At 42.9% G+C, this 21,683-nt stretch overlaps 1 protein-coding gene across 11 annotated transcripts in view; it reads left to right on the top strand.

Annotated features, from left to right (window-relative positions):
• Positions 1-21,683, top strand: part of LOC119954478 (centrosomal protein of 164 kDa-like) — a 261,857-nt gene that overhangs the window by 138,396 nt on the left and 101,778 nt on the right. For all 11 annotated transcript variants that reach the window (XM_038779755.1, XM_038779752.1, XM_038779751.1 and 8 more), the window contains one exon: positions 12,274-12,348. In XM_038779755.1, the coding sequence (XP_038635683.1) occupies positions 12,274-12,348 (75 nt within the window). The remainder of the gene's footprint in view (positions 1-12,273; positions 12,349-21,683) is intronic.

The following is a 21,683-nucleotide window of genomic DNA, read 5'->3' as shown; positions in this document are numbered from 1 at the left end:
TTCCAAAACCAATATTATAGATAGGAGTCTGATGTATTCCAATTCAAACTGAAATTGTATTCTTTTAATTGTTTTCAACTAATTAATTTGTCAAGAATTCCAGCCAAGTAACCACAATTAACAACTGACAACACCATTAGTCTTCATTATATTTGTTTTGCAAGCTTTTGATGTACAGTAATGCTGAGCCTCAAATACGATTTTTAGAAATCAATTGCATTCAGATTTAATTAGTCTACAGTTACCATTCCTGTCAGTTAATTAGTTCAGTGCTTTTTAAAAAAAAGTAGTTTAAAGGAGATTAATATTTGTCCTCTGAAGGGTTATTCATTCTTATTGGCTATACTTGCCAAAAATGTGTAGAAAATGAGCAAGAGAGCACGGTGGCGCAGTGGGTTAGCCCTACAGCCTCACGGTGCCGAGGTCCCAGATTTGATCCCGGCTCTGGGTCACTGTCCATTTGGAGTTTGCACATTCTCCCCGTGTTTGCGTGGGTTTTGTGGTGATATGCATCACTGTAAATACACAAGGGGTTAATGTAAATACACGTAGACTAGCCAGACACTAGAGGGCGCACCAGAGACATGACACACAGACATTCAACCAATAGGTCAGTAAGATAGGACACGACCAATGGGCATTCACGATACACACAGAGGTGACACTACCACAGGAGGGCATTACACCAACCCATATAAAAGGACAGAGCACACATGATCTTCCTCTTTCCAGTGGAGACTCTTCGTGAGTACACAGGGTTGATTTGAAACACATCACACCCACCACGTGGATTGTAGCAGACTGATTCATCAGTCTGAGTAGCAATAGCAGGATTAACAGGAGAGTCGAAGCCAAGTAGGAGAATTGTTAACAGCTTAATAAATGTGTTAAAGCTATCTCCAAGTCTGAACCTTCCTTTGTCAGAGTGCACATCAAGGAAGCAGCTTATGCTACGTCAAGAGCATAACAAAACAGGTTTCACCCCTACAACCCAAAAATGTGCAGGCTAGGTGGATTGGCCACGCTAAATTGCCCCTTAATTGGAAAAAATGAATTGGGTACTCTAAATTTAAGGGGAAAAAAAGAAAATGTGCAAGAGGGTTGTCTTCCTGTTCAATAAAATTGTTCTTAAACAATATTCACAATTGCAAAAATATTTTGGAGAATGTATATCATGATGCTACATGCATATATAAGCGTGCAAATCTGCAGGACCATGAGAACAAATGCTGAGGGTTCCTACTCTAAAGTTGATAATCCTATTAGTTTCGACTCAAGAAGTGGTGGTTAATTTTGCCACCGAGTTTTAAAGTCTGGCATTTATCTCAGTCCGCTGCGCAAAAGTGCTCTAAAATAGAACGTAGAATTTACAGTGCAGAAGGAGGCCATTCGACCCATCGAGTCTGCACCGGCTCTTGGAAAGAGCACCCCACCCAAGGTCAACACCCCCACCCCATCCCCATAACCCAGTAACCCCACCCAACACTAAGGGCAATTTTGGACACTAAGGGCAATTTATCATGGCCAATCCACCTAACCCGCACATTTTTGGACTGTGGGAGGAAACCAGAGCACCCGGAGGAAACCCACGCACACACGGGGAGGATGTGCAGACTCCGCACAGACAGTGACCCAAGCCGGAATCGAACCTGGGACCCTGGAGCTGTGAAGCATTTGTGCTATCCACAATGCTACCGTGCTGCCCTCGAAATGTTGAACTGTTCCTTAGTTTCTTTGTCTAATCTCTCATACAACAATTATCAAAGATCCAAAAGTAACATCCTGGATGAGACACGCAGCATTTTTATATAGGTGCACTATATTCTATATATTATGTGTTATTATTATCTTTCTTGCTTTTTCTAACAATTTCCATAGACGTTGGTGGCACAATCAGGTGATTGAGGGTAGGGCGGTCAGTAGAGGTGTGCTGTGTCAGGTCAGCCATCAGATGCTTGAGTACAAGGCTATCAATGTAGCAAATCTGGAACAATGTTATATAGCTTGGCCTGGGTGAGTTTTTCTTTTCAAAGCATTATGTGCCTATCGCAGTACAACCAATATTATTATAAACCCCTCGATACAGGTTTATTGCCTAAAATTTGGGTTGAAAATCAGGACAGAAATTGTAAATATTCTTTCCAAGTTATTAATCAATGCCCTGGCCAATATTTCTGAGACTGATATCATTAGATGCTTTGTTCCCAATATATAAATAATTTAAAGTGCTCATTGTTTATTTCACTTTTTGAATTCCATCTGAGAGGTGTCTCAGGTGGATCTCCGTAAACATTGGCAGAATGCATGCAAATAAAGGCAATCCTGGCAATCAATGGAAGTGCATTCGGAGGTGCTTTATAAAATTCAATTCACGATGAGCCAAAAGATTATCACATATATCCGTTAAATAGATTGAAAATCCAGAGCCATTCACTATCCATATACATGATCCATTTGTGCCATAGAGTCATTGCAGCACAGAAAGAGGCCATTTAGCACATGGAGTCCATGCCAGCTTTCTGTAGCAATCCAGTCAACCCCATCCCAACTCCACCCCATAGTCCGGAAGTTTAATTACCTCCAGCGCCCATCTAATTTCCTTCTGAATTTATTCATTGTGGCCACTTCCACTACCCTTGTCGGTAGCGAGTTCCAAGTTGTTACAACTTGCTGTGTAAAGGTGTTCTTACTTTCATTCCCGTCCCTCTCCACCTCCACAACCCAACCCTTACCTCTGGATGAAAACCTTAATTCTGTATCCCCATGTTCCAGGTACCATCAGCCAATACCTAGAAATAGCGAGGCTAGAAATAGGAAGATAGAGCAGCTAAACACATGGCTAAACAGCTGGTGTCGGAGGGAGGGTTTCTGTTATCTGGACACTGGGTGTGACCTGTATAAGAAGGACGGGTTGCATCTAAACTGGAGAGGCATAACTATCCTGGCTGCGAGGTTTGCTAGTGTCACATGGGAGGGTTTAAACTAGTATGGCAGGGGGGTGGGTACCGGAGCAATAGGTCAGAAGGTGAAAGCATTGAGGGAGAACTAGGGAATAGGGCCATTATGGCTCTGTGGAAGAGCAGACAGGGAGATGATGCTGAAAACAGTGGGTCTGGTGGCCTGAAGTGCATATGTTTTAATGCAAGAAGTATTACGGGTAAGGCAGATGAACTTAGAGCTTGGATTAGTACTATGATGTTGTTGCCATTACAGAGACCTGGTTAAGGGAAGGACAGGATTGACAGCTAAACGTTCCAGGATTTAGATGTTTCAGGCGGGATAGAGGGGGATGTAAAAGGGGTGGCGGAGTTGCGCTACTGGTTAGGGAGAATGTCATAGCTGTACTATGGGAGGACACCTCAGAGGGCAGTGAGGCCATATGGGTAGGAAAACAGGAATAAAAGGGTGCAGTCACAATGTTAGGGGTTTACTACAGGCCTCCCAACAGCCAGCAGGAGATAGAGGAGCAGATAGGTAGACAGATTTTGGAAACGAGTAAAAACAACAGGGTTGTTGTGATGGGAGACTTCAACTTCCCCAATATTGACTGGGACTCACTTAGTGCTAGGGGCCTGGACGGGGCAGAGTTTGTAAGGAGCATCCAGGAGGGCTTCGTAAAACAATATTTGGAAAGTCCAACTAGGGAAGGGGGTGTACTGGACCTGGTATTGGGGAATGAGCCCGGCCAGGTGGTAGAAGTTTCAGTAGGGGAGCATTTCGGGAACAGTGACCACAATTCAGTAAGTTTTAAAGTGCTGGTGGACAAGGATAAGAGTGGTCCTAGGGTGAATGTGCTAAAATGGGGGAAGGCTAATTTTAACAATATTAGGTGGGAACTGAAGAACATAGATTGGGGGCAGATGTTTGAGGGTAAATCAACATCTGACATGTGGGAGGCTTTCAAATGTCAGTTGAAAGGAATTCAGGACCGGAATGTTCCTGTGCTGAAGAAGGATAAATACGGCAACTTTCGAGAACCTTGGATAACGAGAGATATTGTAGGCCTTGTCAAAAAGAAAAAGGAGGTACTTGTCAGGGCTAGAAGGCTGGGAACAGACGAAGCCTGTGTGGAATATAAGGAAAGTAGGAAGGAACTTAAGCAAGGAGTCAGGAGGGCTAGAAGAGGTCACGAAAAGTCATTGGCAAATAGGGTTAAGGAAAATCCCAAGGCTTTTTACACGTACATAAAAAGCAAGAGGGTAGCCAGGGATAGGGTTGGCCCACTGAAGGATAGGCAAGGGAATCGATGTGTGGAGCCATAGGGAATGGGCGAGGTACTAAATTAATACTTTGCATCAGTATTCACCAAAGAGAAGGAATTGGTGGATGTTGAGTCTGGAGAAGGGTGTATAGATAGCCTGGGTCACATTGAGATCCAAAAAGACGGGTGTTGGGCGTATTGAAAAATATTAAGGTAGATAAGTCCCCAGGGCCTGATGGGATCTACCCCAGAATACTGAAGGAGGCTAGAGTGGAAATTGCTGAGTCCTTGACAGAAATCTTTGAATCCTCACTGTCTTCAGGTGATGTCCCGGAGGACTGGAGAATAGCCAATGTTGTTCCTTTGTTTAGGAAGGGTAGAAAGGATAGTCCAGGGAACTACAGGCCAGTGAGTCTTACGTCAGTGGTAGGGAAATTACTGGACAGAATTCTTCGAGACAGGATCTACTCCCATTTGGAAGCAAATGGATGTATTAGTGAGAGGCAGCATGGTTTTGTGAAGGGGAGGTCGTGTCTCACTAACTTGATAGAGTTTTTTGAAGAGGTCACAAAGATGATTGATGCAGGTAGGGCAGTGGATGTTGTCTATATGGACTTCAGTAAGGCCTTTGATAAGGTCCCTCATGGTAGACTGGTACAAAAGGTGAAGTCACACGGGATCAGGGCTGAGCTGGCAAGGTGGATACAGAACTGGCTAGGTCATAGAAGGCAGAGAGTAGCAATAGAAGGGTGCTTTTCTAATTGGAGGGCTGTGACTAGTGGTGTTCAGCAGGGATCAGTGCTGGGACCTTTGCTGTTCGTAGTATATATAAATGATTTGTAGGAAAATGTAACTGGTCTGATTAGTAAGTTTGCAGACGACACAAAGGTAGGTGGAATTGCGCATAGCGATGAGGACTGTCAGAGAATACAGCAGGATTTAGATCGTTTGGAGACTTGGGCGGAGAGATGGCATATGGAGTTTAATCCGGACAAATGTGAGGTAATGCATTTTGGAAGGTCTAATGCAGGTAGGGAATATACAGTGAATGGTAGAACCCTCAAGAGTATTGAAAGTCAGAGAGATCTAGGTGTGCAGGTCTACAGGTCACTGAAAGGGGCAACAAAGGTTGGAGAAGGTAGTCAAGAAGGCATACGGCATGCTTGCCTTCAATGGCAAGTCATGTTGCAGCTGTACAGAACCTTAGTTAGGCCACACTTGGAGTATAGTGTTCAATTCTGGTCGCGAAAGCGAAGCTGACTATTTGCAAGGGGTGAGCAAGAAATCCCATGGGAAAAGCCATTTGAAGCCATTTCGTTGATTGGATGAAATACTGAAAGTGCATTTATTGCAGCAGCAACCAGGGAAGTATGCTTAAAGGGCGCTACTGCCATTTCACAATGTCTTTTCTGCGGTGCGAAGAAGGTCCTGAGGTGCAAAGAATGTCCTGCCCAAATCACATAATGTCAAATGAGTGTTGTTCAAAAAGGTCCATGTTACCAAAGCAAAAAGAACAATCTTTTAAAGGAAGCTCTATACAGGAACCAGAACGGCCAGCAAATTTCTTTTCTCTATTAAATCAAAGAAAAGATAATACTAGAGCGTTAACACTGAACATCATATAGAATTCAAACTAGAAACAGGAGCTGGAGTCTCAGTTCTGTCTAGTGAACTTAAGTGGCTTCAAAAAGTTAGTCTACAACCTTCATCCAACACACTTCAAGGCCAGGAGGAACCAATCTAAAAGTCAAGAGTCAGCTTGATGCTATGAGCTGAATATTATTGCAGGGGGTGGCCAGATGCCCCTCTGCCCTCCCCAGAAGCAAAAGTTGCCATGGAGCCAACCCGCTCCATGCCAGCCTGCTCTGCTGGCGTGAATGGCCTAGTTCAATTAAACAAACCTCCAAGGAAACATTTGAGGCAAGAACATGTTGATATATTCAGAGATCCTGGCTCACTATTATCCCAACATTTCATGTTGGCACCAGGAGCAGCACCCAGGAATGATTCACTCCTTCTCCATGAAAATGTATGCATTGAGGGGAGCTTCAGAATCCCACTATCGGGCCGTCTGATCAAATGGTCTTCAAATTTTAAAAAGCAGTTAAGTGCTTTCTGATGCACATTATTTCACACCAGGAAACACTTACCTGCCTATGTAGCGGTGAGGGGCTGTCAGTGAAAGCAAGACTGTTTACAAACATTGTGGTTAGCAACAAAGCAAGGTAATGGAGATGTATTCAAGCATGAAGGGAAAGATCAATTCACAATCCATCAAGCAGCTGTCTCTGGAGCAAATAAATTGTCAATCACTGGCTAATGCAACATATTGCTGTGTGAAATTGAATGGAAGATTTGCATTTCAAAGGCTGTCAAGGGATTCCAAGCTCTTTTAATTGTACTGGGCTTTTGAGGAAGCCTCTGACACTTGTAACAGCTGCTGCTTCAGTCTGAGGCAGCAGATGTTAGGAAAGGGTAAGTGAAAATGCAGTGATTTTTCAACCTATTGCCTAGACTGCTCTTCAACTTCCAGGCAATGGCTGCTGAATGGAGATCTGATAGGGAGGTCTCTGTTGGGGATCTTGACAGGGGGTGGGGGGTGGGGGGTGGGGGGGGGGGGGCTCTGATGGGGGTGGGGGGTTCTGTTGGGGTCTGATGGAGGGGCAGGATTTGTGTTGTGGGTGGGGAGGGGCATTCCAATGGACCTTAGGGGGCAACTGTATTACTCACTTAACCCCTTCACTCACCACTGGGTACACTGTGTCAGGGCTACAATTGAAAATACCTGCACCAATCAACGCCCGTGTGAAGCCCAGCTGGGAGGCCTGGAGAACCGGGCTTCCAGCCCATTAATTGAATGATGTATTTGCATACTCCCGCTGGCGCAGGGCATGTATTTCACTGCCAATGGGGGACCAGAGCATCGGAATAGGAGGCGGCAATTTCAATTTTAGCCCGACCCTCGATTCTCAGCTGGATCAGGAACCCCGCTACCAGCAGCAGGTGGCGGAGAATCCACTCGCATGTCTTGTCCAGGTAGAAACTGGTATCATCTGAAGAAATAGGAGTGCCTTTATTTTTAACAGCAAGAAGGCATTCGTCGGATGGACTGCACACTCTGATCCTCAGGAGGCAATTACGACGACAGAACCAATAACAAAGAAACAACAAATCTTCAGAGAAAGAGTTTGGAGAAAACAGATCTTCAAGAACCTCAAAAAGAACTCTGTGCATGTTCAGGGAGACGCTGAAACCATCACAAAGATTATCCCTGTAAAAACAGAGACTTTGTGGGCAGATGCAGGAGGATATTTACATAGCCTTAAGGAGCTATGTAGTAATTATGTTGCTCAGAAGAGAATGAGGAGAAGCTGAGAGAGGAGCACTGGCTCTGTTCTAGAGCTTTGTAATCCTGTACATAGTTGAGTATGAAAATAAAGGTCACTTTGAAAAATGATCTTTGCCTCCAGCCATATCTCTTGCTTAGAGTAAAACACCCTACATCTTCCAAAATGACCTGCCACGAAGTACGCTGATGATATCTGCCAGGGTATTCCAACTTGGAACACTGGTTCATGGGGATGTATAGTTTCAGTTTGTTTTGGTGTAGGGAGACAAGTGAAACCCCAGTGAGAATAAATAGCCCAGTCATCTTATAACAATTATTAAAGATTATTTATTAAAGAAAATACTAATGTACACAAACAGAACTACTCTACTTTCATGCTATTAAGACGTATGAATTACTAAACACACACACAGAGCTTATAAAGAATACTCCTTGCTCCAAAATGTATCTACAATACCTGAACTCCGTAAGACTTCCCTGTTTCCCCTAACAACATAAAAATTAAATCACCAGCTTATAGTGACTGCACAATACAGGGATGATACTTAAGTCTAAAATGAAAAAGAGTAGCTGAGGAAAACATTGGTCCTTTAGAGGATGAGAAGGGGAATTTAATAATGGGAAATGAGGAAATGGCTGAGCCAATGAACACGTATTTTGTGTCGGTCTTCACAGTGGAAGACACAAAGAACATGCCAAAAACTGTTGGCAAGGAGGCTATGGCAGATGAAGACCTAGAAATGACCATTGTCACTAAGGAGGTAGTGTTGGGAAAGCTAATGGTAGACAAGTCTCCTGACCCTGCTGGAATGCATCCCAAGGTCCTAAAAGAGATAGCAGGGGAAATAGCAAATGCGCTCGTGGTAATTTACCAAAATTCGCTGGAACTCTGGGGTGGTTCCGGCAGATTGGAAAACAGCAAATGTGACGCCACTGTTTAAAAAAGGATGTAGACAAAAGGCAGGTAACTCTAGGCCGGTTAGCTTAACTTCTGTAGTGGGGAAAATGCTTGAATCTATCGTGAAGGAAGAAAAACGCGAGATATCTGGATAGAAATTGTCCCCTTGGACAGACAGAGCATGGGTTCATGAAAGGCAGGTCATGTTTGACTAATTTAGTGGAATTCCTTGAAGACATTATGAGCGCAGTGGACAATGGGGAACCGGTGGATGTGGTGTATCTGGATTTCCAGAAGGCATTCGACAAGGTGCCGCACAAAAGGCTGCTACATAAGACAAAGGTGCATGGCGTTACGGGTAATGCATTAGCATAGATAGAGGATTGGTTAACTGACAGAAAACAAAGAGTGTGGATAAATGGATGTTTTTCTGGTTGGTGATTAGTGGCTAGTGGTGTGTCTCAGGGATCAATGTTGGGTCTGCAATTGTTCACAATTTACATAGATGATCTGGAGTTGGGGACGAAGTGTAATGTGTCACAGTTCACAGATGACACCAAGATGAGTGGCAGAGCCAAGTGTGCAGAGGAAATTGAAAATCTGCAGGGGGATGGAAATAGTTTAAGTGAGTAGGCAATGGTCTGGCAGATGGAGTTCAATGTTGATAAATGTGAGGTCATCCATTATGGTCGGAATAACAGCAAAATAGACTATTATTTAAATGGTAAAAAATTGCAGCATGCTGCTGTGCAGGGGGACCTGGGTGTCCTTGTGCATGAATCGCAAAAAGTTGGTTTGCAGATGCAGCAAGTAATTAAGAAGGCAAATGGGGGACATTCTGAATTCTCCCTCCGTGTACCCGAACAGGCGCCGGAATGTGGCGACGTGGGGATTTTCATAGTAACTTCATTGCAATGTTAATGTAAGCCTACTTGTGACAATAAATACTACTATTATTATTGGAGGGATGGAGTTTAAAAACAGGGAGGTTATGTTGCAGCTAGTGCTGGTGAGACTACACCTGGTGTACTTTGTACAGTTTTGGTCTCCCCACTTGAGAAAGGATGTACTGGCACTGGAGGGCGTGCAGAGGAGATTCACTAGATTGATTCCGGAGTTGACAGGATGATTTTATGAGGAGAGACTAAGTAGACTGGGACTATGCTCATTGGAATTTAGAAGACTGGAGGGGATCTTATAGAAACATATAAAATTATTAAAGGAATAGATAGGATAGAAGCAGGGAGGTTATTTCCACTGGCGGGTGAAACTTGAACTAAGCGGCATAGCCTCTAAATAAGGGGGAGCAGGTTTAGGACTGAGTTGAGGAGGACCCTCTTCGTCCAAAGGGTCATGAATCTGTGGAATTCCTTGCCCAGTGAAGCAGTCAACCTTGTTAAACATTTTTAAGGCAAAGATGGATAGATTTTTGAACAGTAAAGGAATAAAAGGCTACCGAGTGCGGGGATAAGTGGAGCTGAGTCCACAAAAAGATCAACCATGATCTTAATGAATGGTGGAGCAGGCTTGAGGGACCAGATGGCCTACTTCTGCTCCTAGTTCTTATGTTCTTATGTAAGTCTGGGAAACATCTTTTCCTGGTCCAGTGAAGCTATTTAAAATTACCATTATGAAGGTTTTCTCCACCCATGTCTCATCGATTTGGAGACTTTGTTTTGTGTAAACTTGACTCTAAGCTGCTAGCTGGAAAATTAGCCTTCAGGCTTGGTGGCTGCAAACTGGCTTGCCTCTCTCTGAGACTGCTAGATGTTAACTGCCCTCCCTTGCTTCTGATTGTCCGGGCAATTATACCTTTGGTCCTCTTTGATTATACCTCCTGTATATTCGGCTGTCTTCCCTTGTCGACTTCCTTTGCTATACATTAGCATATGTACACCTCATTGAACTACCCAATCGTCTATAAGCCCTTTCTCCTCTTATAATATTCACAATGATTTATTATCTAAACAACCTTCTAATCTAATTATTGGGAGAGACACAGCTCACTTGGGGTTGTTTGAATGCTGACTGCTGCTGTCTCTAGGCAGATGTCTGGAGCATCTCCATCCTATTATGTTTTGTTTACTGCGGTTGCTGGGCCAATTCTTGACAGACCCAACAATAACAGAAGTTCTTCTTTGGTTACAATTGGGGTTTCACATATTTAGGAGAAATATGTATCCCTTCTGATTTGATGAACCCTGACTAATTGGTTAGGGGTGAGTTTCATTCTTGATCAAACAGATAGGTACGTTTCAGCTGCCCTGATGCAGCTATTTAAATTTGTCTAAATTTCCAGTAGCCTTCTATTGCCCGGGAAGCATCCCTGATAGCAACAGCTACAGTGTTGCTGATCTAGCTTCCTCAGGTAAAGGCTGCTGCCTGAGAAAAATAAGATAAATTATCTAAATGAAAGAATAGCTATTAAATGAAATACTGGCTTCAATATTATGTATTTAAAATGTTTCAAAATAATTTTGAATTACACCTATTGTGATAGATGTTATTGCAGCAACCATTTTGCATAGAACAAAAGGTTTGCAACCAGTAATAATAAAAATCAGTTGATTGGTTTTGCTAATGTTGGCTGAGGGAGAATTATTGACCAGCGCCCCAGAGCATTGGAATCTTCAACATATAAGTCCATAAGACCATAAGACATATGAGCAGAATTAGGCCACTCGGCCCATCGTATCTGCTCCACCATTCAACCATGGCTGATATTTTTCTCATCCATCCCCATTCTCCTGCCTTTTCCCCATAACCCCTGATTCCCTTATTGATCAAAAACCTATCTATCTCTATCTATCATCAAGCTGGACACAAAGATGGGGTCCTGATTCACGCTCTCTGAAGGGAGGCTCCTCCAGCAGCGCAATATGTGTTCTTTCTTCATCCTGAAATTCTGGAATGGGATGTGAAATTACCGAGAAAACAGACAGATATGCTGCCCCATCCACTGTATTATGCTGAGCAGAGGGAGATCTGTACATATTGTACTCAGTAAAAGCTTCCCTCAATTTGGGAAGATCCAAGTAAATTCACAGGAGTTTGATGACACAAATCGCATTTGGTTCAGTAGAAGCTATTCAACCACTGGTGGCATCGTGCAATGGACTAACTGTGGACAGAAGGGGGTAAGGGGACCATTTCTTTGGTCCTTTCCATTGAAAAGAAAAATCAGGATGATGATTCAATCCCATTATTTTCCTAAAGGTTTGGCTGAGTTTATTATTCCCAATATCTAGCATAACATTTGGGGGAAAAAAGACAACAAATATATTAATCATTTTATTACGATCTAGTATAAAGATGCGCAAGTATTTTAATTGCAAAGTCCTACCCATGCCTTTAGCTTTCTCTTTAATGTATGAAGGTGGCACAGTGGCACAGTGTTTAACATTGCTGCCTCAGAGCGCTATGGACCCGGATTAGGTTCCGACCTTGAGTGACTGTGTGGAGCTTGCACGTTCTCCCTGTGTCTGCGTGGGTTTCCTCTGCACGCTCCCTTTCTTCCCACAGTCCAGAGATGTGCAAGATTAGGTGGATTAGCCATAGTAAATTGCCCCTTAGTGTCCAAAATGTTCGGTGGGGTTACTGGGTTATGGGGATAGGGTGGGGGCTCTTTCAGAGTGTCGATGCAAACTCGATGGGCCGAATGGCCTCCTTCTGCACTGTATGTATTCCATGATTAGGCAATTCATAAGTTTTAATTTACCTCTGATTGTATGATGTTGAAAGTACCTCCAAGGATCAGAGAAACAGTAAATGAAAGCTGTTTATTATGTACCCTTTAAAATTAATCCAACTTTAACTTGTCTACAGGAATCTGAGCCCAGCCAACAACCTAAGGATCTTCTTCAGGCATCTGATGACTTGGATGAAAGTGATACAAATTTTGTAAGTTAAATTAAGTTAAAATGCGCAAAGTATCAATGTTACATTTATATAGCAAAGGTACCAATTGGTTGCATTGCTCAGTGTGTTATAGTAGGAGACACGACAGCACTAAGGATTTTTCACAAGCTGAGTTCTGAACCTCAGCCATCTCATTTGCAACCCTCTGCCACAGAACCCGCACCTTCGTGAGAGGAGGGGTGAAATTTGGAGAGCGGGATTTTTAAAAATTTCAGAATTGTACAAATAAAAATTGCATTCTGTTGCCATCCCAGAAATCCTTGTGCTCATACTTATCATTCTTTATACACCAAAACAACAGGCACTGAGCTCCTACCTTACAGAGCTGGAGGATTGAATGTTAGCAGAGGAATTGTAGTTCAGCATAGTTACAAATTGACAGTGATTCTGTGACGAGTGATTTTTTTTAAAAACTGGAGATATCCTTTGGCTTATAGTGCATTTATTTTTTTTAAAAACCTAATTGATCGATAACTGAATCAGCCAAAGCTCATGAAATGAACATCATTGACATTCTTGTAGTTGTCAGAAAAGCTTTTATTTATGTTGTGGATTTGATCTGTCCTGGCCAGCACAGTGATCAGATAAATACTTGCACAAGGATGTCTCGCTGGCCAACTTGCCATCGTAGCCTGCAGCTGGTCAGCAGTGAAATACAAGGCAGTAATATAAACTCAATCGAGATGTCCTTGTAGTTTCATAAATCATAACATCTCTGCTCAGATGACTTACAGCGTGTGTTGGAATCTCAGTACAGTGACCACCGCTATACTGTGCTCCCCCACAGTGACTACCGCTATACTGTGCTCCCTCACAGTGACTAGCTCTTTTCAGTGCTTATTTTTTTAATGACATCTTTGCATTTTAATCGATTTGTGTGATGAATTCCTTCGTCAGTGGGTTTCAAATTTTAGCAAATCACTTATTCATTTACTGGAAATAGGAATTATTTGCTTTCTAATTGATGCAAACTCCCCCCCCCCCCCCCCCCCCCCCCCCCACCCCGAACTTTCAGATGGGTTGAAGTCGAAGGTGTACAGAATCATATGATTGATACCATAGTATTGCGTTCGTTTTGATAGCGCATAAAGAAAATGGAGTGTGTTTGTGTGTTATGTATATGATGTCTGAGCACAGGTTCAAGCTCAGGGGCCTATTATGAAATAACTCCCCAGTACTTCTTTGGCTGGCACTTGAAAGTGACCCATTTGACAAGATACCAAAGGGTAGTTAACACCTGTGAACCTTTACTCCAGCATGAAGCAATTCAGGTACATTTTGCAACGGGAATAATAGGGGAAAGTGTTTTGCTCCATAATTCTTAAATTGCAAAGAAGCTTTCAAGCTACTTCAATAAAAGCTGGATGAAAATGTGCTCAATTAATTGAAGGACACTTAATTTTGAATTGTTGATGTCTATATTCTGCAGGTGCTTGTTTTAAAGAATGCCAGTACCCATGGGACTGTGCCCAATTTTAAGCAGACAAAATTAGCAGGACTGATCCCTGAACCTTCTGAAAATGAGCCTTTTTGAATATCTTAATAACCTGGTCTAATTTCACTGCAGTCCTTTCATATTCCACATTTGATTGTGCAGCAAAATGAAGCCAGGGTATGCAATTAAATCTGTTTAAAATGCAGAAGGTGTAGACTCACAGCAGAAGAAAAGAACTTAAGCCCTTCTAACATCTGTTCCACTCTGCAGGAAGTGACATCGCCACCTGCCAATGGGAGAAGGCCACACCACTTCTCTGTTGTTGGGAATGCATAAAAATATTTGTAAATACTAACGAGTGCTCTGTCAGGCTGCATACAAAGCAGTGTGGTCAATTGGTGATGCTTCATATCAGTTTTATCTTCCTGGCTTTTTTGAGAGCATGGTCAGCTTATCTTGATGCTGATATTAGGAGACTGTGAATTAATTTTTAGGACAAATTTTCTCTGTTTCTCTTTATCATAAATGTGCATCGTGTTTCATTTCTCATTTAAAAATGAATAAATCATAGAAACAGTATAAAAAAAACAACAGCAGAACAGAAAATCTGTATATTGATGAGGATAAGAATACATTGGGTTTTTACATTTTTCTGCATTAAGATATGAACAGCAGGCTGAAAGGTCACATGTTGCATTTCCCATAAAGTAAGTTTACAATCATACTTGTGCAGTCAGGGAGAGATGCTGGGTTGGAAACTAGCTGCCTACCCCTCAGTGCTGCTCACCCTGGTTCACTGCCTGAAGGGCATGTTGGAAATCTGAAACAAAAACAGAAAATGGTGGAAGTACCCAGCAGGTCTGGCAGCACCTGTGGAGAACAAAACAGAGGCTAATGTTTCAAGCCAGCAACCTTTCATCAGGATGGATAGAGTGGGGTTAATGGAATATATTTTTGTCATTTATTTTTTTTCTTTTGATTCACTGCAAAAATCCAATTGTCTTCAGCATTCCTTTGGGAGTGGATTAACTTTAGTTTAAACTTGTCTGATAGTAAATCCGAGTTAATAATCCCAATGCCGAATTAATTTGGAGCATGCAGCTCAGTACGTAATCACTCAACATGTACAAGGTTCTAATTAGATAAAATTATAATATTAACACATTTATGGATTAAATTCTATTTCCTGCATTATGCATCATTAAAGGTTAGGTGTGTGCACTTCACTGTCTTTGGCTTTAGTTCAAGAGGTGGGGATGAAGAATACTCATCCAGTGCTGTTGGTGTTAAGAGGTCTGGTTTCACAAATACCAAATGGGGATTTTGTCTGCTGGACATTGCAGGGAAGGAGTTTCAAGTTGCTGTGGAATGTATAGCAATCAACTTTTCTTAATCTTGCTACCTCATTCCAGAATTGTTGATAATAAATGAGTTGTCAGGTTAATTGCCATTAAATATATTGATGTGGAGATGCCGGCGTTGGACTGGGGTGAGCACAGTAAGAAGTCTTACAGCACCAGGTTAAAGTCCAACAGGTTTGTTTCGAGTCACTAGCTTTTGGAGCGCAGCTCCTTCCTCAGGTGATTAAATATATTGACATAGTACTGTGAAATTCATTTCCTGTTTGATTAAGTCGGGCAACAATAGATAACAGCTGATTATGGGTATAGCTGATTAAACTCAAAACATAAGACATTCAGCAAGGAAATTCATGTCTTCTTCCATCTTTAGACCCCTCATATTTTTCACCTACATGCTGCTCCTCAGCGACATTATCCAAAAACACAGCCGTTTCCACAAGTAAAGTTCTACCTCAGTATCATCAATGGTGACTCCTCCACTGTCTGTAAAATGTCAGATTGACGTTCAGTGCTAGATGAGCAGATTCTTTATCCAGTTAAATATTGAGAAGACCTGAACCAGTACCAAGATCTGAACTTTGGCTCTACGCCTTCATTTTCTTTGCTGACTTTGTCCCTCTACAGAACCAGACAGTTTGCAAGAATGTAAACATTAAATGTTGGAAATACTGAGCACACCTGGTAGCATCTGTGAAGAGAGGAACAATGTTAAGATTTCAAGTCGATGACCTTTCTTCAGACTGTTCATAAACTTGATGATGAGCTCCTAACCCATATCTGCACCATCACTGAGACCACTTGTTACCAGCTCCATTTTCTTTATTCGGATGGTGGGGGTGGGTGTTATTGTTTGATTGTGAGGTTAACACTCGACCCAAAGGCTGCAGCTGACTTAGTGTGAATGGTTATGATGTCACCAGGAATGGATCAGTCAGGCAGGAGTTCAGCGTTTGGATGATGGTCTGAATTGGTTGGCGACAGTCACAATTTGATCTGTTCCTCATGTTCCACTTGTGGGCTGTCCTCAGGCAGTTGGGGGTCATCTAGATTTTTTGTGGAAGGTCAAAACCTGAAACTTTTCCACATGAGCCAGTTACCAGGTTGCGTTTATTGATGTTTCCTGTCAAACAGGAGGGTGGCCATCGAGTTGCCGGCTGGCGACAGTTTGGAAGGTGTATCCCAGCGGAACTACAGGATTTCAGACAAGTGCATCAGACTTTTTTTTAGGTTTTGTGTCAATGAAAATGCTTCCTTAGCAGTCTGTCATTGGTGTTCCTTGAGGAAGATGTTTTCTCTGCTGACGTCAGCAAGTTCTACATGCACTTATACAGGAAACCAGTCAAGCTGTGTTGATGTCAACATCCCAGAAAATAATCCTCAATGCTTACTGAAAGTGGATATTTCCACGTTTGTATGATGGCACCTGAGCCTAGTTGAGCAGCGTTACTCTGCTGTTGGGTAGATCAGCATGAGTAAAACAGTGCATTGTGTGTTGGCTCAGCTGCTCCAGGTGGGACCCGACCGTTTCGAATTGATTCACTTTCGGCTTGACCTTGTATTTTGGAGGTGCTGCTGGTAGGTCAATGTACAGCGAAGTGTTATGCTGTCGTATTTTGACATTGGATCATAAGTCAGCGGTTGGCCACGATATGGACGTGAAGTTATTTCAAAGCCTTTGAGTTGTTCAGTAAGAAGGTTGAATTGGCCATGTTTGGTCAAAGTCTCCATTTTCTGAAGTCAGCTTCTGGAGAACATAGATCTTCAGTGTTTTCTCAATGTCCTGGAAAGCCATGCCAAGTTGTCAGTATGTGCAAAGAGATATGACTTTCTGAGAGGGAGGTTACTGGTGTATATGTTGAAGAGAGCTGGTGCAAGGACTGGTCCCTGTGGGAGCCTGATGGTGGTTATGTGCGGGCAGCTGATTTGATCTCCAAGGTGTGCGTGGAACTGCTGGTTGCTGCTCATGATTAGTTGTAGGATGTGAACACAGCAGATGAATTTGATGAGTTTCAGTAGCATGTGTGTATACCGCACTGTCGTAGGCACAGGATATGTCAGCAAAGGGGGTTCCTATCTTCAAGTTTTTCTGGAAGCCAGCCTCAAAGTGTGAGGTCAATGTCAGAAACCCAAGAAAAAATGCTGGAAAATCTCAGCAGGTTTAGCAGCATCTGTAGGGAGAGAAGAAAGTTAATGTTTCGAGCCTAGATGACCCTTTGTAGGCTTGTCTCACTCGAACTCTGTCTTTCTCATGAGGGTTTCCAGTCTCCACATTCAAATAACTCGCCTTGGAATTCTCTCCAACTCGGACGGCTTCAACAAGAATTCCCCATGAAGGTTTCAGTCTCGCCTTCAGAGATTCCTATCCTCTAGATCTCTGTGTACACTCAAGCTTCAGCTTCCAAGCATAATTTCAGATCTGTGATCATGTCAAACAGAAAACCATGCTTCAAAAGGTACTTTAGCCCTCACAGCTCACAGCATGGAATCACTGACCTTTGGCTGCCCTCCTGGATCTTCTGGGCTTCGTTTGAGTCCACTTCAAGTCCATTCCTTGCTGCTCTATCTTTATTTTGGAGCTTATTTCTCTGTAACCTACTTTAACTTGGGACTTCCTTCTAGGTCTGCTTTCCCACTCCCTGCTTTGAGACCTTCTTCTTGGGTTGGGGGCCTTCTCCATGTCCCCCCCCCCCCTCTCACTGGGATACCTTCAGTGCAATGGCGCTCATCTTCATATATCTGACCTGCATTTTTGTACTTTTTCACTTTTTTTCTTCTTTCTCTGGATAAATGATTAGAAAATCTGTTTTGGTGGAGTTAGTTGAGCTAAATGTTAATTAAATGTTGGAGTGGAAACCAGGTGAACTCCACTCTTCAAACAGTGCAATGCAATGTTTGACCTTCACCCAAACAGGTAGATGGCGGGGGGGCGGGGGGGGACCTTGGTTTAACGCTTTATCCAAAATAAAGTTTGTCTAACAAATGCAACCCTACTTTACTACCTACTGAATTTTCATTCTGCATTGTGTTCGTCTAGTTCTGGAATGGGGCTTGACCTCTCACTCTTCTGACTTGGCAAGAGTCCAACCACTGCACCAAGATGACAAATGATTGTAATGCCTACCCTTAATGCCAACAATACTTTTGTCGCCTTCTCCCTTTTGATGTCAGTGTTTCTGCAACACTTAATTTTGCACTAGCCTCAGCTCTCAAACATTTGAAAGACAGAAACATTATAAATCATTGTGCAACTGCGAAAAATGAATCCTGCATCAGTCCAGGAAACAGTGTTAGCTATAGGCTTTTCGATTATAATGTTTTGGACGTGAGTTTTATTTTTTTATTTTTCGTTTTACAGTTCCAGAAATATATGTAACATACACAAATACTAACCTTGCTTTGGGATAAAAAATACTATGATCCTAGGCTTTTCATAAACCTAATCCATGTGTCTGTATTGCAATTGTGTGAAATCTTTCCAAGGTAGTGAGAATGCTAACCACGTTGGGTTTTCAATATGTTAACATCTCCTCTGTGTGCTATGAAATATAACGATGCAGATTCTGTTGCCCTTCAGGCATGCTACTGTATGCGTAATGGTAGCCCATTCTTTCTTTTATTGTAGCTTTCTCTTCATCTGCCATGCAGTTAACATTATCTGACAATCATTTGAGGACTATAATAACACTTCACTGTAAACTTACGAATGACTAGATCATTTTTGCTGTTCAAGGTTCAAAGGATACATGATGTTTATGGGCCAGTCGGCTCCCTCGTCCTCCTCTCTTCTCATCATTGTCGATAAATAAGATATGCAAGTCTCTCCACACATCTTTTGACTTCAAGTGAAGCTAACCTGAGGAATTTCTTGGGAATTACAAGTCACATCAGCCCCTCTTTTCCTTCCCTACCAACAGCCATCTTTCTTGACAACTAAGAGGATATTCCTGATGTGGTTCTGGCTGAAAACGTTTGATTTAGAAATTGCTTCATTTTCATAGAAAGATCTACTGATCTGCCATTGCTTTAAAATTAATATCCGAAGGTATGTCTGACATTCTGTAGGACTCTGGATGCACTGATTCCACCAGGTATTGGTTGGGGAGATGTAGAAAAGCTGTCTCCCCATTTGGGGATAGAAGGGGTGAGATGAGGCTTGTCTGGAGCATATATACTGGCATGGACTTGTTGGGATGAATTATCAGTTTCTGTGTTGTTAATCCCTCATCCATCCACACTTTTTTTTTAAACTGATTAACTGGTCATTATCACATTACTGTTTGTGGGAGCTTGCTGGGCGCAAACTGTTTGCCACATTTCCTACATTATAACAGAGACTTCATTCCAAGACCCCTCTGTCGGCTGCAGTGGGAGATTGAGGTCTTGAAAGGTGCTGTACAAGTCTTTCTCTTTACTGCGCGCAGTTAACTTGAAATCATTGTACTACCACAGAGCTCATGTTATTTCACCAAACTTCATTCTTCATTTTTTTTTAAATGTTAGAAAACTCCTGGAGAAATGTAAATTGTAACTACCATTCACTGAGGTAATTATTCAGACTGGTTTCCAAACATGTGTTTGCAGATTACTTAAAGAAGTCATTATACTTCCACAGATTACGAACAATCCCACCTTTTTCTAATTAATTTTTATGTGATGTGGGCTTCGCTGGCTAGGCCAGCATTTGTTGCCCATCTCCAATTGCCCTTGAGAAGGTGGCGGTGCCTTCTTGAACCTCTGAAGTTCCTGAGATGTAGGTACACCCACTGCAATATTAAGGAAGGAGTTCCAGGATTTTGACCCAGCGATAGTGAAGGAATCCCAATATATAGTCAGAATGGTGAGAGTCTTGGAGGAGGTCCTCCAGGTGGTGGGCGTTCCCATGTATCTATTACCCTTGTCCTTCTAGATGGTAGTGGTTATGTGTTTGGAAGATGCTTCTTAAGGAGCATTGGTGAGTTCCTGCAGTGCATCTTGTAGATGGTACACACTGTTGCTACTGTGCATCGGTGATGGAGGAAGCCAATGTTTGTGGAAGGGGTGTCAATCAAGCGGGCTGCTTTGTCCTGGATGGTGTCGAGCCTCTTGAGTGTTGTTGGAGCTGCACTCATCCAGGCAAGTGGGGAGTATTCCATTACACTCCTGTGTTTTATCGATGGTGGACAGGTTTTGAGGGGTCAGGTGGTGAGTTACTTGCCACAGGATTCCTAGCCTCTGACCTGCTCTTGTGGACACAGTATTTATGTGATTATTCCAGTTCAGTTTCTGGTCAATGGTAACCCCCAGGATGTCGATAGTGGGGATTCGGTGATGGTAATGCCACTGAATGTCAAGGAACGATGTTTTCATTCTCTCATTGGAGATGATCATTGCCTGGCACCTGTGTGGCGCAAATGTTACTTGCCACTCGTCAACCCGGGGTCTTGCTGCATTTGCATGTGGACTGCTTGAGTACCTGAGGAGTTGCGAATGGTGCTGAACATTGTGCAATCATCAGTGAACATCCCCACAACTGACCGTATGTCGAAAGGAAGGTCATTGATGAAACAGCTGAAGATGGTTGGGCCTAGGAAATTACCCTGAGGAACTCCTGCAGTGATGTCCCGGGACTCAGTTGACTCACCGCCAACCACCGCAACCATCTTCTATTGTGCTGGGTATGACTCCAACCAGTGGGGAAATTTGCCCTTGATTCCCATTAACTCCAGTTTTCCTCGGCTCCTTGATGTCATATTCGACCAAATGCTGCATTGATGTCAAGGGCAGTGACTCTCATGTCTGGAGTTCAGCTCTCTTGTCCATGTTTGAACCAAGGCTGTAATGAGCTCAGTAGCTGAGTGAACCTAGCGGAACCCAAACCAAGGGTCAGTTAACAGGTTATTGCTAAGTAAGAGCCGGCTGATAGCACTGTTGATGACCTCTTCCATCACTTTACTGATGATTGAGAGTAGACTGTTGGGGCGGTAATTGGCGGGGTTGGATTTGTCCTGCTTTTTGTGTATAGGACATACCTGGACAACTTTCCACATTGTAACTGTATTGGAACAGCTTGCTAGAGGCGGGGCAAGCTGTGGAGCACAAAAAGTCAGTACTATTGGCGGAATATTGTCGAGGCCCATAGCCTTTGCAGTATTCAGTTCCTTCAGCCGTTTGTTGATATCACATGTGGTGAATCGAATTGGCTGAAGACTGGCATCTGAGATTCTGGGGACCTTTGGAGAGACAGAGATAGATCATCAACTCGGCACCTCTCGCTGAAGATTTTTGGGAATGCTTCAGCCTTGTCTTTTGCACAGAAGTTCTGGGCTCTTCCATCATTGAGGATGAGAGCTGCCACCTCCAATTAATTATTTAATTGTCCGCCACCATTCACGACTGGATGTGGCAAGACTGCCGAGCTTAGGTCTGATCCCTTAGTTGTGGGATCACATAGCTCTATCACTTGCTGCTTATGATGTTTGGCAGGTAAGTAGTCCTGTGTTGTAGCTTCACTGGGTTGACACTTCCTTGTTCGGTATGCCTGG

This window comes from Scyliorhinus canicula, chromosome 19 (genome assembly GCF_902713615.1).
Source record: "Scyliorhinus canicula chromosome 19, sScyCan1.1, whole genome shotgun sequence".
NCBI lineage: Eukaryota > Metazoa > Chordata > Chondrichthyes > Carcharhiniformes > Scyliorhinidae > Scyliorhinus > Scyliorhinus canicula.
The sequence above is the reverse complement of the archived record's forward strand: the minus strand, read 5'-3'. Positions and strand labels throughout refer to the sequence as shown.